The following is an 18,807-nucleotide window of genomic DNA, read 5'->3' on the forward strand; positions in this document are numbered from 1 at the left end:
CAAGTGTTTTTGGGGCCCGCAAGAGAATGCACAGCCGCCACTATCCGGGTTTTTGGAAATATGACAGGGCGTGGAATTGAATTGGGCGAGGAACTGTTTTCCATCCGTTCTGCTTTTCGCTGCTAACAAGGAGAACCAAAGGATAAAAGAAGATACAATATTGTTCACATGCCCATGGAGAGAGACTTTATGTTGGGACTCTGTTCTTTCCCGGTTTGGTCATTCATACATATGTGGAATTGTTAATTTGCATTGTTGTATAATTGTCACAAGCTAGTAGCACATTGCACTTTGAAAATACTTTTTGATAATTTGTAAGAGTGTGCCTTTCTTTCTCCCGGGAGTTTCTACTCTATTTGCACTTCAGCGCTGTTACGGGAGAAGCCATTGCACTTATCCCCACTGAGACGCACTCTGGCAGAAGGCTGCGGTGTCCCACCAGGCAGCCAGTTTGATGTAAAAAAAATGGGAGGGCGTTTTTCTCCCTTCCCTTCCTCTTGTTTAGTTTGAGGTGCTAAGCGAAGAGTTTTCAGTTCAGCAGGTACTACGGAGCTCTTCTCCGACCAGCCCTGCCCGTCTACTAGCCAGCGGCGAGCTCCAGAGGCGCCGGCAGTGCTAGTGGGGCTTCTCATCTCTCTCCTAGCCCTACCTGACAACCCCCTGGTCAAGGAGAGCCCCAGAGAGGCATGGGCCCTTCCCAGCCCTGCTGTGCTGCCACCACAGCGAAAGCGAGCTAAGTCAGGAGCACCCGGGCGCCCCCGAGCTCTCGTCTCTCTCAGCCGGCAGTGATACAGGAAAAGGCGCCTGTCATGTTTGGGATGATGAAGCCTTGTCAGCCACCCTGGCTCGTTCTAGCAGAGTAACACAAAGCCTCTCACAACTACCCTTCACTTCAGGCCGCCAGCGGAGCGTTACTCCGTCTTGGCAGGCACCGCCTCGCTGCGTCACTCCGCAGGGCCGGCAGTACCTGACCTGAGCAAGATGGCGGCACCCGGCGGTCCCTGAATGATGCGGCTGACTCGGAAGCGGGTCTGCTCCGTGCTGCTCGCTGCCTACTTGCTGTTCTCCCTCTATGCCGCTTACTGCTTGTTTCTGAAACCGCGCCGCGCTGCTGCTTCGTGGGCGAGCCAGAGAGAGAAGCTCGGGCGAGGTAACACCGCTGCGAAGCATCTTCTCGTCTCTCCCCCACGGGATTCCCTTCCGCCCATACACAGAAGCGTGCGGCTGTCCCCGTCTCCGCTCTACCACGGGCGCCGGCTGCTTTTCCGCTCCCTTGCTATTTCCTGGGGGTTAATTCGAGGCGTGAGCGCCAAAAGCAAATTGCTGTTGAGAATATCAGTGCAAAACTTTTCGGGATATTCACTGTAACATTCTAGCGTGTAATATTCTAGTTTATTATACAATGACTGCTTGCTGATATTTAGCTGTTTGATTAATGCTGGTATTGTCAAGGGGCTGCTTTGATGTTTAGATGGCAAGAGAAAGGACTACTGCTATTAGCCAGAAAGAGTAAAATTCCATGAGAAGTCTGTGTATGTCCATTTCCTGCTACATCCAAAATGTTTAATTGGTATTATTTTGGAATCTCTTGCCCCGATTTGCAAGTCGAGTAGGTTTTTATAATCAAGATAAAACCTCTTTTTCTGGGCTTTATCCCATTTGCTATCATTCTTGTGTGAGGTGGATGTGCAGCACCCAAATCTCTGGAAGTCAAAATAAAGGAAATATTTCTATAAATGAAAAAGACACCCAGGTTATGTAGGGAAATCATGTTTAATAGTAATCCAGCCAACCACTGGCTCCTTCAAAGGATGATGGGTAAATTTAGATGAAAGTCTAAAAGCATATCTGAGGGTAATGCAGCCTGTCTTTTCTGAATTACATAACCATAGACATAAGACTGGAATGTGCATCTGAGATTCCAGATGAGTAGCTAATCATATTAGTCTGTGTTAGTTTGTAGCAGCAAAATAAACCAGGAATCTAGTGGCACTTTAAAGGCTAACAAAAATTCTTGCAGCTGATTTCTTAGCATAATCTGAGAGTATTCGTTTTAAAAGCAGAGCCATGTTTTTGCATCTGCACTTGAATGGACACTTGAATATTCATCTAATTTAGGTTAATGGCCTCTGGATATGCAGAAAGCTGTTTCTCTACACAGAAATTATTAATTGTATTAGACAAGAAAATTAAAGGCAGGAAAACAAAATTTGGAATAACAATGCACTGATTTTACAGGTTTCCAGTTTCTTACATGCAATAGAAACTAATACTAGAAAGCGAATGTTTCTATAAACATGTTTTAAAAGCTTGAAAACTTTTGCCAACAGGCAAAGTAAGCAAGTTAGCTCAAACAAACTGATATGTGAGGGCAAAACACATTCTGTAACCCTAATAGCGTCTTTTTTAATTTAAAAAAAATCAGTATTGGCAGAGATTTTTGTATGACAGGATAATGTTCCAAGCAGGGGTTTAATCTTATACACAATTTGCAGCATTTTTCACTTCTCTGCCATATTTTGTGTATAAGGTGAGGCAAAAGAGAAGCCATGTTTTATGTGCTTACCAAATTAGCATTATGAACTGGGTAACTTTAGTACCATTAGAAAGGGCCACATTTCAGCTGCTGCCAACATGTGTTGGAACCAGCCCAATCATTTTCCAACAATGTGAAGTAAACAGGGGCAAGAGACTATGGATAAGAGGGAGAGAGGATAAGATGGAAAGTCTGGGGAGGGGAAGAGATTGCTGAAGAAACACTTTACAGGGAACCATGATTGACCCTGACTTCTTTCTATGTGTTTTTAAAAGCAATATTCCTAACACTTTTAGTAGGTATACTCTGTCTGTAATCTGAAATGTTTAGGGTTCATACTTTACAGAAATCTATGCAAAGTAAACCATGTCTCTTATATCTAGAGCATTTTATTTTGGAAATGGAAGAATGGAACCCTTGGGAAGCTGATGAGCAAAATAGTTTACAACAGAAGTCTGCAAGTAGTCTGCAACTTTTAAAAGAGAAGAAACTGCCGCAGGAACAAACAGATCTCAGAGTACAAATCTGGGGGAAAGCTGCTATTGGTATGTATTTGTATTTTTTAAAAGATGGCGACCAGACCAGACACGTAATCTGGAGCTCCGTGGCTTTTATCTCAGTATATTTTTATTTTACTATTTTACTGTTTTAATTGAGTTTTATCTGAGTCTCCTGGATATATAAGTCTAACTGCACGTTCCTGGGAGCTAACTTGGATAGCTGACAGGGCAGCTATGTGTGAACTCTGAATTTATTGTCAGCTTGACTGCTAGACTTTAAAGGTCTTTTAAGGTATGTATTTGTAATTGATAATGTGAATGTTCTTTCTAAATGTTTGCTTATGCTTTCAGCGAAAACATGCTTACTCTCAAGGTGCTTACATAGAATTTACTTCCTAATAAGTATGTTTGGAATTTAACATCTTGAGATGTGATCCTAAGCACAGTTACTTAGAAGGATATCCTGCTAACATCCATTGCGAAAGTTAATTATCACTTTCTCTTGTGCAATAGGGTATGTTATACATGTTTAAAATTTAATTATATTGGATACCATATGCAGAAATGCTGCTGTATCTGTTATTATGAATCTAACTGATATGAGTTAAAGCTACATATAAAAACACAAGGGATTTCAATTGTATGAAATTGTCTTCGTCTGGTAATGTGTTAGTATCCAATTTTGTTTTAAACTGACTGGATCTTTTTAGGAAAATTTTGCTCCCTGCTTTATGCCATTTCATGTTGTATATATTTCAAATATGCAATTCAGGTATGTATTTCAAACTCCTCAGAAATAAAATGCCACTTGGGGAGATGATTTGGATAGGGAAGAAGCTAAACACATCTACTTCTCCTTTCTCTCAGTTGCCCGAACTTTTCCTGTTCTAAAATAAACAACATTTGATTTATATACCTTCCTTTAGGACAAATCTGTGCCACATTTGAAACAGTTTACAAAGTGTGTTATCACCCTGGGAGGTGGGTGGGGCTGAGAGAGCTCCGAGAAGCTGTGACTGAACCAAGGTCACCCAGCTGGCTTCAAACGGAGGAGTGGGGAATCTAACCCGGTTCTCCAGATTAGAGTCCTGCTACTCTTAACCACTGACCAAACGGACTTAACCACCAAGCTGACTGTCAGCCACCATTACACGTTTGCATGTAATGTAACATTTCTTATGCTTTCAGCGAAAACATGCTTACTCTCAAGGTACTTACACAGAATTTACTTCCTATTAAGTATGTTTGGAATGTGTACATTATTCAAAAGAAATTTTATTTATATTATGTGCCAGCATTCCAGAGATCTGTGTAATTTCCCTACATATCTAGCACAGCATCTAAAAATTGAAAGCAAATCTTTAGAGAGCTGCTTCCTAGAAAAAGGTAGTATTCATCCATCTGACCTTTTAGGAATAGTAGAATGCGCCTTACCGTATAATCTCAAACAACTAGTGCAATCCTAAAAAGAGTTACTCCAGTCTAAGCCCATTGAAATCAAAGGGCTTAGACTGGGGTAACTCTTGTTAGGATTGCACTGTAACTCTTCTGTGCCATCTTCAATACAACTTATTTTCTTGAGAATAAAAGACTTTCTTGTCCTGAAATAATTTTTCTACATGTATGGTGTTATTATGGCTAGACTTGAATATTGTGAAGGAGAAAGAATAGGTATGCCTGTGAATGTGACAAGTTTGTTCTTTTGTAAGAGAATTACAGAAAGCATTTCATTCAGCCAACTGAATATTTCGAGTCATGAAATAGGGTGAAATGGACTCTCCAGCTGGTCTACCCTGTTGACTTGCGATAACTCTGTTTGGGCGCATTGCTGTACGCAAGAAACAGCCCAGCTAGCCACCCCTCAGACGTTTTCTCAGAGCTGTGAAATGCCTGAAGGCTCCTTAGAGGCCTCCAGGATTCTGTCCCTTCAGCACTGGAAGGGTTTGGGTTGTGGCCCACCTTAGAAATGGCATGCAGCTTCTAAGCACTGTGTTAAACATGATGTGTGCAGCCTTCTGAGCAAGGCATAAGTTTAACATGATGTGCCTGAAAGTTGGGTTGCACCTTTTCTTGCTCAGGAAAGGTCTCAGCACAAGCTTAGTGCAGCATTTGAGATTTGTGTGCCAGTCCAACCCACATCCATCCTGATACTGCCCTGTGATAACACAGAGGCTTCTGGGTGGTCTCTTCATTCACTACTGGGTGAGGTAGCTGTGAACTGAGGAGAAAAGCCTGAGACAAGGCAAGCCAATTCTGCCGACAGGTTTCCTGTCCAGTTGTCAACCACTCCTCTTAGAACTAAAGGAGAGGATGCCCCAGAGGCTTCTGTGTTATTTCTGAAGGCTTCAGGGTGACTTCTTCTTTAGATCCAAGATAGACCTTTTCATCCTAGACCTGTAGTGGGAAGAGGCAGCAGTAATGTCCATTGTCTGAGTGGCTTTGCTGAGAAGTAGCTGCCCTCCTGGCTGAAGGAGATGTTCTGCATTGCCAGTTTGTGCAGCCTTCTATATTCCTGGATTCAGGTTCCTTTAGTTGGCTTTACCTTTTCACAGACTTTTTTGTTGACATGAAAATTGTGTTATGAAGGAATCGCTGTGTGTACCTAATTCTTAAATTGTCCGTAATGTTTTCATAGGCCTTTACTTGTGGCAGCATATATTTGAAGGTCTGCTTGAGCCTGCAGATGTGTCTGCCCAGTGGAGAGAAGGAAGCCTAAAAGCAGAAAAATCATTCTTCAGGTACCAGCAGTGCGACACCGCTTGTCAGCTTAGATCATAGTACCTTACAGCCTTCTGAATGTTAATTCTGTGCATGGATGGATAGAATTTACAAACAGAATGTTCATTTAATAGCAAATATGGTAAATAAGACTCTTTATTGTTCGCCTTGCCAAGTCCTGCGGGATATGGGAAGAGCAGATGTTTTATGGAAAGTATGCCATATTCTAAATAGCATAGTATTAGGAAGGAGCGCATGAGAGGAATTGCAGAGGAATGAATAGTGCTATGGACATCTAGGGTTGGTTCCTGTTGAGAAGATCCACACATGAAAGAAGGGAGACAATTTCAGTCAATTCCTCTCAGAATTCGGCTCTCCTAGCCGCGGCTCGCCGCGTAAGCTGGGAGCCGGCAATTGGAGCCCTTGGACGGAGAAGGAGGCAGACTCCCTCCCTCTCCATCCGGGTTCTGGGAAGGGGCGGAGCTTAGCGCTTTTGTGCGCGTTCTGCCCCTTCCCGGCGTCAGAACGTCCAAGCGCTCGGCCCACCCACCTCACCCTGTTTTTAGTGCAGGAATAGCCGGCTGCTATTTATGAGCCAGGTAGGAATTTTTTCCCTCCTTCCCTGATTGGTGTTGAGGAAGGGGTTTTTTTCGCCTACCTTGCACTAATGGCGGTGGTATAAGTATTGTTGGGTTTAGCCGGTCAGTGGTAGCGGCAGGAGCTTTTGGGAATAGGGTGCGGGCTGGTGAGCCCCTGTGGCATTCCCCAAGGTTGGGGAACAGGGTCTGCTGTTAGGGCGGTATGCATGGGCGGCTACCGTCAGGGAGGGCAGACGCCTGAGGGGATCCCCGGGAACAAGACCTAACCTCATGCTTGGCGGCTGGGGCGCAACAGGTGCTTGAGTGGGATCCCAGGGCCTAGCTGGCCGGGTTGCAGCCATTCAGGAGATGGCATACACCCGGGGCATTGGGGGCTCGCCCAGACAGGCAAGGCGGTGGTCAGGTGCTGACCCCAGAGCTTGACCTGTACCGCTCAGTTAGCCCTTGCCGTACGTTATTGTTATGGTCATTTAATAAACGGCCCTTTTATCCAAGCCTGTGTCTGTCTCTTACTTCCAACTGGGGGTACAATGTTTGGCTTGCAGTATTGTATGTAAGTGCTCAGGCAGTATTTGGTACATATCCATGCCCACACTGTGCATTTATTGACTGCATAGCAAATAGGATTAGGCCATTAAGAATTGACATTGGCAGACCACATTTCTGTAGGAGAAATTATATTATGCTTTTGTGTTTCAGAGAACAAGAAATAGCACACAACCCCTGGACACAAGTGAAAGAACAATCAAACAATGGCAGCATTTATATGAAATCTCTCTCTTCTATTCTGTCCTGTCGTATTTTTATAACTGTGCTTATGTTTTTCACAGCTTTATCACAGGTCCATCTGTACTCCCCGGGTACTTCTCAGTAGAATCTCCCAATGTGGTTCTTGTGCTGAACGGCAGAGAAGAAGGGAAGATCTCTTACGCCGCTCAGTGGCTGCATTATGTACAGACATTAGTACAAACTCGCAAGCTGCAGCATGTTGCTGTTGTTTTGCTTGGAAACGAACAGTGTAGAAATGAATGGATTTACCCTTACTTAAAAAACTACGGAGGATTTGTGGAATTACTTTTCTTAATATATGACAGTCCCATGGTGAATGAAGAAGATATTTTCCAGTGGCCTTTGGGAGTAGCTACGTAAGTGTTTTACAATTAAGGAATTGTTTTTAAAAGTAACGTATTACATTTATATATTGCTTTTTTGCCAACTGGTATATGACCTATTTGTTGTGTCTGTTTATTCAGAGATTCAATTAAGATGGAATGTAGTTGGAAAGCTTTGTGCAGTTTCTACTTTATTAAAACACATATCAAACGGTACTAAATTATAGTTAATACTGCCGGTTTTCTCTATAGCTTCTGTGGCAGAGTAGGGATTTGAACTTTGAGTTTCCTAGTTCCTAGTCTGACATTCTAGCCCAGGAATCTCCAATCTTTTTGAGCCTTTGAAATTCTGACACAGTGGTGGGCACAACCACAAAATGGCTGCCACAGGAGGCAGAGCCAACCATAAAATGTCAGAGATTGAGGTTGTTCATAACTGATAGTAACTCTTCAATGTTTTAGGCAGCAGTTTTGTTTACCAGGATGCCTTTTAAAATGAATATATTGTTTTTTAAATTTTTTTTGCATATGCATAGGTTACCTTCAGAGACACAGTGAGCTTCCTTATGTTGCGAGGGCAGCTGCTGCTAAAGCTATTTTTTAAAAATCTGCACAGCCAATCTGAAGCTCTTCCCCACTCACTTTCTAAAAACAGTTGGCAGGTACCAGGAAAGCTGTTGGAGAGTGCCATGATACCCATGGGAGTCACATTGGAGACCCCAATCCACAGTGGCTCTTTTTTACTTGGATGGTTGGTTGTATTATATGCCATAGTAGTAGATGTAACAGTTTATGCTGTACTACTGGATATCAAACAGATGAAGGTGACATGGGTGCTGCTTAATTCTTACTATCTTACTATCTTATAAAAATCTTATAAAAATGTAAGACAAACATACTGAAACAACATTTTGTTTTTTAAAGGAGCCAAGAAAGAATTGGGAGAGGAGGAGGCACGGTATAGCCTGATCTTGTTGGATTTCAGAGGCTAAGCAGGGCCAGTACTTGGATGGGAAACCACCAAGGAAGACTCTGCAGAATAAGGCAATGACAATGGCAAAACCACCTCTGCTTCTCACTCGCCTTGAAAGCCTCCTTGCTGGGGCCACCATAAGTCAAGTGCAACTTGAGTGCACTTTACACACACACAAAAGAAATTTGAGCAGGTCGCCACATCCTTTAAACAGGCACGCTTACAGACAACTGCAAAGAAGTGAAAGCTAAAATCATTTCACCCAACTGCATAAGATTACAAGAAAATGAATGTGGATGAGTCACGGGATTTGCAAAAAGATACAGTGGGAAAATGTGGAGAATGGTAGAAGCAGGTGGGAAGAGGGAAGCATCCTCCTAGGCCCACTGACTTCAATACATTTAGAGGTGTGTAACCTTGTTTAGGGTTTCACTGTAAATCGAGTCTAGCACATTGTAAACTTGCAGCACCAAATTAGAATATTCACTACATTTTTACATGCTGTTTTTCTTTATAATTACAGTTACAGAAATTTTCCTGTAGTTGAACCAAGCTGGTCAATGCTTCACACTCCACGCTTGTACCTGTGTAATTTTTTAGGAACAGTTTATAAAAACTCATCAAGAGAGACCCTAATGGAAGTGCTGAGGCAAAATGAGCTTAATAAGGTCTGTTGGATTTCCACCAGAGAAGAGTAAGTAGTATAGTTTGTAACAAAAAAGTCTACTGTTGAAAATATTTTTATTTACAAAGTTTATACACAGCTTTACCAGTAGTTAGCAGAACCCTGGGTGGCTTACACTAATGATAATTAAACTGATCAATTAAAAACACAACAATATAAACAAACAGCAACACCAAAGTCAATTTTAACATTGCACTGATTTCAAAATAACCAAAAAGAAGTAAAAACAGATCCAATAAAAATCTTGCCTGTTCACAATAATAGGGAAGAGACTTTTTCTCATGCATACTTTTCTTGTCTCCATGAAAATGAGCATGAAGAGAGGGGCCCCAGTAAAAGCTGAATGATCATAGCCAGGTATGGGATAGATGTAGTCTTTCAAGTAGGAATTGTAAGAGTTGATACTGGCACTTGGAATTGTGTCCAGAAACAAATTGTAAGCCAGTGAAGCCGATGCAATACTGAGGTTGTATGTACTGTATATTGTATCTTCTTTGTGGCCTGGATCAACATTATGATTATCTACCTATTTATGTTTATTGTGAATCAGTAAGAAGTGTGAGTAGAGATGGGCACGAACCGAAATACGAACCAAAGTTCAGCATGAACTATGCTGGTTCATGGTTCACGAATCGGCGGTTTGTCAAAACCCCTTTCTGACAAACCGCCACGAACTTTAGGGCAGTTTGTTTGGTTCATTTTTCAGTTTGTCACTACAGACAACTTGGTGCCGATCAATTTCCTAGGCAACAGGGGATGGGCTTTCTGCAAACCTTCTGCTGACCCAGAAATGACCTCCTGCTGACCCGGAAGTGGTGAATTGCTGACCCAGAAGTGACGTTTTCATGAACCAAACGAACCGGTTCACGAAAGTTGGTGGTTCGTGAAATGTGACAAACCATGAACCGCATGGTTGTTGTTTTTTTTCCTGGTTCGTGCCCATCTCTAAGTGTGAGTACACAAACAATGGAAAAATAATTGAGGATGAGAGCAGTGCTTTTCATAGCATGTTTTTAGACACTGGCACCTTAGCATATTCTGCGAGCACTCTAATACCCAGATGAAGCTTTCAGCATTGCTCTTACCTTCAGGGGCACTTTACCAGATTCAGCCAATATTAGAACCTATAGAGAGTCTCTTTTGGACAACAAAACTCTGTATGGGAGTTTCCTAGTGACTCTCCAGGGCCGTTTCCAGTTGGCTTACCTGCCTCCGGAACGTTGCGCCATCTTGCGGGGAAAACGCGAAATATTGCGTTTTCTCGTGCAAGTTTTGCGCGACGTCACACGACGTCGCACAAAACTCGCGTGAGAAAACGCAATATTTCACGTTTTCCCCGCAAGGTGGTGCAACGTTCCGGAGGCAGGTAAGCCGTCTGGAAACGGCCCTGGGTTGGGTTGATCATACATCTTTAAATGTCATACACTGAGAAGAATATTCAGCCTACAAATGCATATACGTTTAACCTGTTTCACTTATGTCTAACATTATCCTGTGTCTATTATCGTTAAGACTGAGCTCCAACTGAGTGCTGTAAAAATTATTTATTGTTTTACGCTAGAGAACGGAGTCCATTTCGGTACTTTTCTCTATTCGCCTGTAGCAGATGCTTTTCTAAGCCCTTTTTTTTAACCTTGATGGGATTAGACAGTGACCTTGTGAAAAGGTTTTCTTGCTGCTTGTAATTCCCTTTTAGAAAACCCTACAGGCATCCCATCTGCCTCTGTACTTTCTTCAGGAAATAACTTGGCCTATTTCACGGATTGTGCTCTTGAATCTCTTATTTTAAACAAAATCAAATTTTTAAAAATTACAGAAATTAATCATAAAGTGATTAACAGCAGAAGAAAAGTGGCTTGAAGGGCAATTATTACTATAGAAAGTATGTGGCTGCTGGTAGTATCTGCAAAGAAATTATTTTCTTGGCAAGTAAAGTTTGAAATGGTAAATATAAACTTTGTTTTTGCATCCTAAAAATGCTAAATGGTGCTTAATTTAAAAAGTGGTGACCTAAATAATGAGATAACGTAGGCCTGTATTTTTTCCAACTTTTCTAAAAGTAGTTACAATGACTTTCTGCTTTCGTTTTAGATCATCCCCTGAAAAGTAAAAGTTGAAAATGTGTTAAGCAGAGAATGTTCTGTAAGCAATTAGAAATTCTGTTCCAAAAATCTCCAACTCCAAAAATCATATAATAAAAAGATGATGATAATACTATGATTTAGAAGATAGCTTCTCAGAACTAGTTTCAGGAAATAAAAAGATAAAGTATAAAATCAAATCTAAAAACTACCATAGTCCATTCTAATATATAGGCAGCAACCAACATAGTTAAATATCAGAGTTTTTCAGAATTGAATGAGTGAGTCTGTAAAGTCACCTTAGAAGCAATCAAGAAATAGTTCCTGAGGAACCAAAGGCACTTAATTTCATAACCAAAGGGTTGTAATGGAAAAGGCCCATTCATAGGTGACCGCCAGTGGCCACCATTCTAGTACAGAGCAACAACAAATTATATGGGATAAAATTCAGCAAGCGAATGGAACATGCGGTAGAAGAACTTTCACAGATATCTTGAGCCAAGAACAAAAATCAAATACGCGCACAGTTTGACATCATGTGCATTCAGACTGAATGAAATCTCTTTGTCTTGTAGCGTGCTCTTCTGTAAATATTGGGAAATATGAGATATTCATTACAGAAATTCAAAGCAGTGTTAGTCTTATGTTTGAATCCTGAGAGTAATATGGATCTTTTGCTGTATTAATCATTTGCCTTTGAAGAAAAGTACATTTTAAGTCCTGTCTTCTGTTTCTAGGTGGTGGCCACAAGAAACCAATGAAAGCCTTCGGAACTATCAAGACGCTTTGCTCCAGAGTGACCTCACGTTATGCCCTTTGGGTGTAAACACAGAATGTTACAGAATTTATGAGGCTTGTTCGTTTGGTTCTGTTCCTGTTGTAGAAGATGTAATGACCCCAGGCAATTGTGGAAATTCATCTATGTACTACAATGCTCCATTGCAATTATTAAAGACCATGGGAGCTCCCTTTATCTTTATTAAAAACTGGAGAGAGCTTTCTGCTCTTTTAGAAAAAGAGCAACGCATGACTTTGCAACAAAAGATTCAAAGAAGAAAAAAGCTCATGGAATGGTATCGGTATTTCAAAGAACAAATGAGACAAAAATTTATTAGTACATTGGAAAGTTCATTTTTACCTAAAGATAAAGGCGGTTAGTTATAATTTTTATGACTTTTCAGTGAGTTTGTGCCAGCTTAAAGAAACAATACAGGTAATTAGAAAACAGTTTCTTCTCAGCAGTTTATCTAACTGCAGGGATGCTCTGTCAATGGAGACCCGGGCCCAGCGGGACATATTATTGTTCCACCGGGCCTGTAAGACAGAGCTGTTCCACCAGGCGTTCGGTGGTTGAAGGGGGCGCTGCCATGTCAGCCTCCCACCTTTGGGGTGGGGGGGTCCTCCCCACCATTGCACTTGGTTAATTTATTTCATTATTGTTTTGTATATTGATTTTAGTATTTTTTTTTGTTTTTATCGATTTTAAACTGTTCACCGCCCAGAGCCCCTGGGATGGGCGGTATATAAATTGAAATATAAATAAAAATAAAAAATAAAATAAGTGTGAAAACATCGGTGACTGAATTGCTGGAATGCTGTGAGAGTGCCAGCTTCCTCTGCCCCATTGTGAAACACCTGTTTATGGATACACTTTTGGGAAATACTACCTTTTCCTGTATTTTTTATTTACTATTTTGTGGTGGAGAGGGATATTTTGCCCTATAAATCTAGTACCATTTAAATAGCAGTTAATGATGGTGTTTATCCCATGCTAAAAACAAGGTCAAACACAATAATCATAAACTGAATTAAGGCAATTTTAGAAGGTCAGGTACTGCTGCTGAGGAATACTTAAGTGTAACTTAAATTTCTTCCATGAGATTTCAGTACCTGAGGCAAATGATGGAACAGTTGAATTGTTTTTCTTAGTAAGGAAGTATTTCCGTATACCTTTCAGTATTTCAAGTATATCCTGAGATATCTGGGTGTTACATCTCTAAAACTGCATATTTATTTGGAGAAGTAAGGTTTGAAAGGTCACTTACTGCCTCAGTCCATGAGATGAGATCATCCAAACAAAGTTGTTTGGCTGATTTAGTTGGAGAGCAGGGGTCTGAGAGCACTCTTTGAAGTTTTTTCCTCCCCAAGGGAGTTTACCACTTCAGGCCTCATTCAAGGGAGGGGGGGTATAAAAATCTAATAAATGAATAAAATAGGGACGATAATAGAAAACTAGAGGAGAAGATGTTGTACTAATTAAGCCAATGGTTCATATTTGGGGATAAGACCTATATTTATTGACACAACTCTCAAACACATATTTAATGCTTTCAGTCTCACAGAACTTGACAGAACTTGTCACCATTCTTGAGTGGACCTACAGTGATAATTGAAATGAACCTTGCCAGGAAATACTGAACAAGGAAAAGTATCAGCAGCCACTTGACAAAGCGGTTGGATGATTGCGTACATCAGGCAAAAGAGAAGATGGGAGTTTACACTCTTTCTTCGGATTCCAAGGACGTCTTTCTGAGCAGAGCTGTAAAACTTCTTCTCAGGAACTTCAGGCCAGCTGTGCTTATCAAATCTCGGTTCTCAGGGTAGAGTAAATAGTGTAACCACAGCAAAGACAGGATCCGTTTTAGACCTCCATCTTGGTTCCGGGATCAGTTTATCTTTGCATGTCACATTACTCAACAAAAGGCAGCCATGAGTAGGTTCACCTAAGTTCTTCATTCTAATGTGAAGCTTAAAGATGCCTCCAGTATCATCAGATCATTAAGGCATCCTAGTAATTAGAATGCTTCTAGCTAAATTAAAGGTCCGGTCACAATAATATTTCCCGAAGAAAAATCTCCTCACTTCATATCGTACTACTATTTGGAATTGCTTATGCAGGAAACTCTGCATATGTGAGTACTGCTGTACTTTATACTATTTAGGTTCCAAGCCATAGTGGATTTCTGAGAATCTGTCTACACAAGACACCTCGGAGCATGTTCATCAAGTGCTGGGAGACGCAATGTTAGCCGGGAAGCACAGTTTTTGAATGACAGTGGAGATCAGTCCTCAGAGGGGTTGTTAATTTTATCTGCCTCCTCGAAGATGGTCAATTTCACCTCTCCAGCCTAAAACTCTGTGGGATTGCAACCAGAGGGCAGTGAGGAATGGAAATGGACTGGAGTCGCCTTCTGCAGCTGACAGAACTACCAGAGAGAAAACTCTCGGGAGAAATCAACCACAACCTTGTAACTTATCACAATTATTTCAAAAGTGCAATGTGCTATAATCATACATCAAATTCATATCCAACAAATTTATATCCATATACAATCATTCATATACATATACAAGAATAACCCAATCAAGAAGAGTAATAAAGTCCAAAGAGAATCTCCTTCAGTATATAACTTCTTTTGCCTTCTTGTAAACGCTCATATGCATGTATAGAAGTAACCCAACCGGAAGCGGCAATAAAGGCCAGAGAAAGATCTTGTTCAATAATGTATCTTCTTTCCCCTTTTTCTTATCCTTTAAACGGCAGAAAATGGAACGGATGGAATACAGTTCCACGCCCTATCTGGGGCCGGCTCAAAAACTCAGATTTCGTGCCTCCACTTCCTCAGGAAAATCAAAAAGAGTCCGGCAGTAGCACCTTTAAGACTAACCAATTTTATTGTAGCATAAGCTTTCGAGAATCAAGTTCTCTTCGTCAGATGCATGATACAGAGACTGATCTCTGTATTTGACCAGTCTCTGTACCAAGCATCTGACGAAGAGAACTTGATTCTCGAAAGCTTATGCTACAATAAAATTGGTTAGCCTTAAAGGTGCTACTGGACTCTTTTTGATTTTGCTACCACAGACTAACACGGCTAACTCCTCTGCATCTATGACCATGGAAAGCACCACTTCCTCAGGGGCATCATTTTCCGCTTTGATTCTTATAAAGTGCTCCTTTCCTCCATCACCCGGACTGTCAGCGGCTGTGCATTCACTTGGGTAGAGGGGCGTTACAGTCCTCCTGACACAGGTCAGCACACATGAGAGCTCAGCACCAGCAATCGGTTGCGGAGAAAGGAGAAACATCGCCAGAGGAGACGCGAGGCAGCTGTTGCAGGTATGATGTATGTTGTGTGCTGCGCTGAGTTGGCCGAGCAAGGCCTCTAAGGTATTTACTGTATTGATTGTAATGCACTATACTGTGTGGAGCTTAAGGTTCAGTCAAGGCTCCCAATGCCTGTGTTCTCATTGGTCCATAATCCCTGCAATATCACTGGTTACGTTCTCAAGGCAGCAGCCAATCGGTCCTCTATAATAAAGACCAATCAGTGGCCTGCCTACTTCATACATTGTATATAGTTTATGCAAATGATGGTATTGTAAAGTATGTGTTCTCATTGGCTATCAGTTATTCTTGGGGTGGAGCTGCTGTATATATATTGAGGGTTTCTGTTCACTCTGTCTATGTGTTCTGTGTTTCTGCGGAATGAAGAGCGGTTGAACTACATGGTGTCTGGACCCACTATTTTACAATGTATAAAATTATGGCTTCAACAGCGTGGCTTCAACACCCTTAGACGCTGACCTGCTGCCGCTGTACTGGACTTACTTCTCTGGCCTGCTTAGACAACTCTGTACAATGTGTGGACTCTGTTTATTAAACTCCGGCATCCTGCCTCTGATAACCGGCCCCTGTTAACTGCCTGAGTTAACTCTGCGTGTGCCGGCCCCTGCCTGAAGCAGAACAGTGGTGCTGACGTAGCCGCAGAGCATCATCACGTCACTGCAGCGCACTGACTGGTCAATCAAATCTCCCTGACTTGCTAGGCCTGAGGGCATAAAAATGGAGTAAAGGGGTTTGCTGTCACTGCTATTGGCATTCTTTTGTTCCTTCTGGTCTTGCTTTGGTTATGGGTGGGATTACAAATTGATCTGAAGATGCCTTGGAGTTTGAACCTGAACACTGACTAAGAATGCTGTGTGATACCTGCAAGTTACCATCATGGGTTGAATTGGCCAAGTCTCTGTCAGTAAGTATAGTCTATTCGCTAGCTTTGTTTTATCAATTCTTTGTTGCTCACTTTATGCACAATTTTAATAAAGTAAAATATTCTTCATAACGGTGTGCTTTTTAAGGGTTGCCAGTTCCCCTTACCTGTAAACCAGGGGGGGGGTGCCTGGTGGGGTGCTTTGTGTACCCAGTTTACCTGAAATAGAACTGGTAAGCAGGTGGGACAGACTTTGGAATTCCCTTCCTCAAGGAAACTCCTTATTAGGAAACTCCCCCCCCCCCCGCAACGTCGACTTACACAATATGCAAGTGTGGATGTCTACAGGAATGTTTGCCTGGGCATGTCTTGATCATGTCTTAGATGTCACCGTGTCTGTTCTATTTACTTGCTTTGGTGTACAGCCGTTTTTTAATATTGATTTTCTTGGATTACTGTATGCATTTTAAACATTATTTTATTGCTTCTTGATACTTAGTATTTGTAATTGCTTTCAGGAGTTGGTAGCATTAATTACTGGTTTAATAGTGGTTGTTTTGTTTTCATTACATCCATAGTCTGACAGAAAAGCAGCACTATTTTTAAAATAAATATTATGATGCCTATACATTGACCTGGGGGCTATCTATACTGGAACGCTGCCTCACTTTCACCTTATTCTATTGAACTTTATACACATTTTATCTGCAGCACTAAAAAAAGGAACTGGGAATCACCCTCAGTGTAAGTTTGTCAAAATTAAATACTAATTTATATCTCTCATTCAGGACACGGGATACTTTAGTGGCTTCCATCACTGCAATACACTGCTTTTTAAATAATGTTTTAATGTAGATGTATTTTTATTATATTTTAATATGTTGTTATCTGCCCTGAGCCCGCCTGTGGGGAGGGTGGAATAGAAATTTTAAAATAAAATATACACAGGCAGGGAATTTCAACTTTATGGCCTGCGACTACCTCTCCATCAGGGGTATGTAATGCTTCATTCTCCCACTATAAAAGTGCTATAAGAACCCCGATCAGAATGTTTATTATTTATTTAGTACATTTCTATCCCAGTCTTCCTCCAAGGAGCTCAGTATTGGATAAAATTTTAAAACAATTTCAAAATTTTGGTTTTTTTAAAAGGCCAGTGTAGGAGTACTAAGAGATAAAAACATTATGAGAACAATAAAAATGACATACATTAGATCCATGAAAGCAGATTTGGAGATATTATTTAAAACAGTCTTAGCAGCATTCTTTGTGAAAAACTTCCCCAGCATTCTATAAATTAGTAACACATTTCAAAAAGCAGCAACATTAAAAAAATCGTGCATAGCCGTATCATAGCATAATAAAATTAGAACAGTGACACCATAAGTAGTTAAGGACATATATAATACTCTTTAAAATAGGAGCAAGAAAGGGTGTCAATAAATTTCGCAACAGCAGTAAAGCAAATGGGGGTGGATTCTGCTTTATTCTTTATTACAAACTGTCAATTTGCTACAAGTTACTAAGGCCCATGCAGGAATCGCTAATAATTATTGTTTGCATAGCTGCCAGGCTACACTGAACTAAGTACAGGAAGCAATAGCGTTTTTGCTATTTGTAAGCCAAACTGCCTTTATCCTATATAAAGAAACCAAATCTAAATGCTGTACTCGGGAAAAAAATATTGCACCATAAAGGGTTATTGACTGACAGTTACAGGTTAACCATCTAGTTTTACTCTAGTTTATGACCTAAGAGAGCAACAATAATGCTGAAGGACCTGTTTTGTCAGGTTTATTGTAGTGGTATCACATTGTGGGAGAGAAAATGCAGAAGGGAATAATGTTGTTCAGCTGTGGCAAAATATACAGTAACAGAGTTATAAATCTCCATTTCTATACCTTGGCAGAATAGTTCTGTAGATGGAAATGGACCCTGAGAAACATACATAAACTTCCATTCACACAATGGGCTTTCCTGTCTTCTTCTTTCCCACTATTGAAGCAACTCCCACGGGTCAATAATCTCTGGAATTCTGACATGCAGGGCTTTTTTTCAGCTGGAACGCGGTGGAATGGAGTTCCAGCACCTCTTGAAAATAGTAGCACGGCCGGTAGCCCCACCCCCTGATCTCCAGACAGAGGGGAGCTAAGATTGCCACTGGTGGAGGGGGCGGGGCCACCGGCCATGTAACCATTTTCGTCGAGGGTGATTTAAACTTTAAAAAACTCCCCTCTTGTTCCAGCTGACCCAAAGTAACATCATTGTGTGGTCCTGGGAGCGTGCACACACTTTGCGCATGTGGTGCCAGTGGTAACACCTCCCACCAGAAGTTGCGCCCAGTGCTGGCAACCCACTGAGTTCCACCACCTCTTTTCCTAGAAAAAAAGCCCTGGTGAGAGGTTACATGAAACGTTGCAAGTGGGTGTGGGGGAGTAATGAGCAGAATCCAGGCACATTCCCCGCTTGCGTGAACCGAAGTATCTCACTCAAGAACTGGATTCAATGGATATTGTACAGTTGCGATCATTCACCCACTGGATTTCCAACATGTGGACTCTACCAAGTACTCCTGCAGATACAAGCTATGAACTACCTCTACATTTTTGTTG

General features: G+C 41.4%; 1 protein-coding gene across 3 annotated transcripts; it reads left to right on the forward strand.

The window, feature by feature from the left end:
* The first annotated feature begins 984 nt into the window (after window positions 1-984).
* Window positions 985-12,695, forward strand: LOC129335968 (ribitol-5-phosphate xylosyltransferase 1-like). 3 transcript variants are annotated; one of them, XM_054988886.1, is made up of 6 exons: window positions 985-1,150; window positions 2,920-3,081; window positions 5,672-5,774; window positions 7,184-7,498; window positions 8,962-9,132; window positions 11,942-12,695. In XM_054988886.1, the coding sequence occupies exons 1-6, from the start codon at window positions 1,006-1,008 to the stop codon at window positions 12,360-12,362; spliced, it is 1,317 nt and encodes a 438-aa protein (XP_054844861.1). In that variant the 5' UTR covers window positions 985-1,005; the 3' UTR covers window positions 12,363-12,695. The 3 variants fall into 3 exon arrangements, with proteins under 3 accessions (XP_054844861.1, XP_054844863.1, XP_054844862.1); XM_054988888.1 differs by lacking the exons at window positions 985-1,150; window positions 5,672-5,774 and having other exon boundaries at window positions 3,040-3,081; XM_054988887.1 differs by lacking the exons at window positions 985-1,150; window positions 2,920-3,081; window positions 5,672-5,774; window positions 7,184-7,498 and adding an exon at window positions 8,465-8,845.
* Window positions 12,696-18,807: the final 6,112 nt, after the last annotated feature.

Source organism: Eublepharis macularius, chromosome 9 (assembly GCF_028583425.1).
Source record: "Eublepharis macularius isolate TG4126 chromosome 9, MPM_Emac_v1.0, whole genome shotgun sequence".
NCBI lineage: Eukaryota > Metazoa > Chordata > Lepidosauria > Squamata > Eublepharidae > Eublepharis > Eublepharis macularius.

What these genes read in the sequence shown, in the direction of transcription:
- LOC129335968 (XM_054988886.1), top strand. Translation starts at nt 1,006, where the DNA reads ATGATGCGGCTGACTCGGAAGCGGGTCTGCTCCGTGCTGCTCGCTGCC. An exon ending in GCAGAAAAATCATTCTTCAG is followed by an intron (nt 5,775 to 7,183) that starts GTACCAGCAGTG and finishes TGTTTTTCACAG; the next exon opens with CTTTATCACAGGTCCATCTG. An exon ending in TGGATTTCCACCAGAGAAGA is followed by an intron (nt 9,133 to 11,941) that starts GTAAGTAGTATA and finishes TTCTGTTTCTAG; the next exon opens with GTGGTGGCCACAAGAAACCA.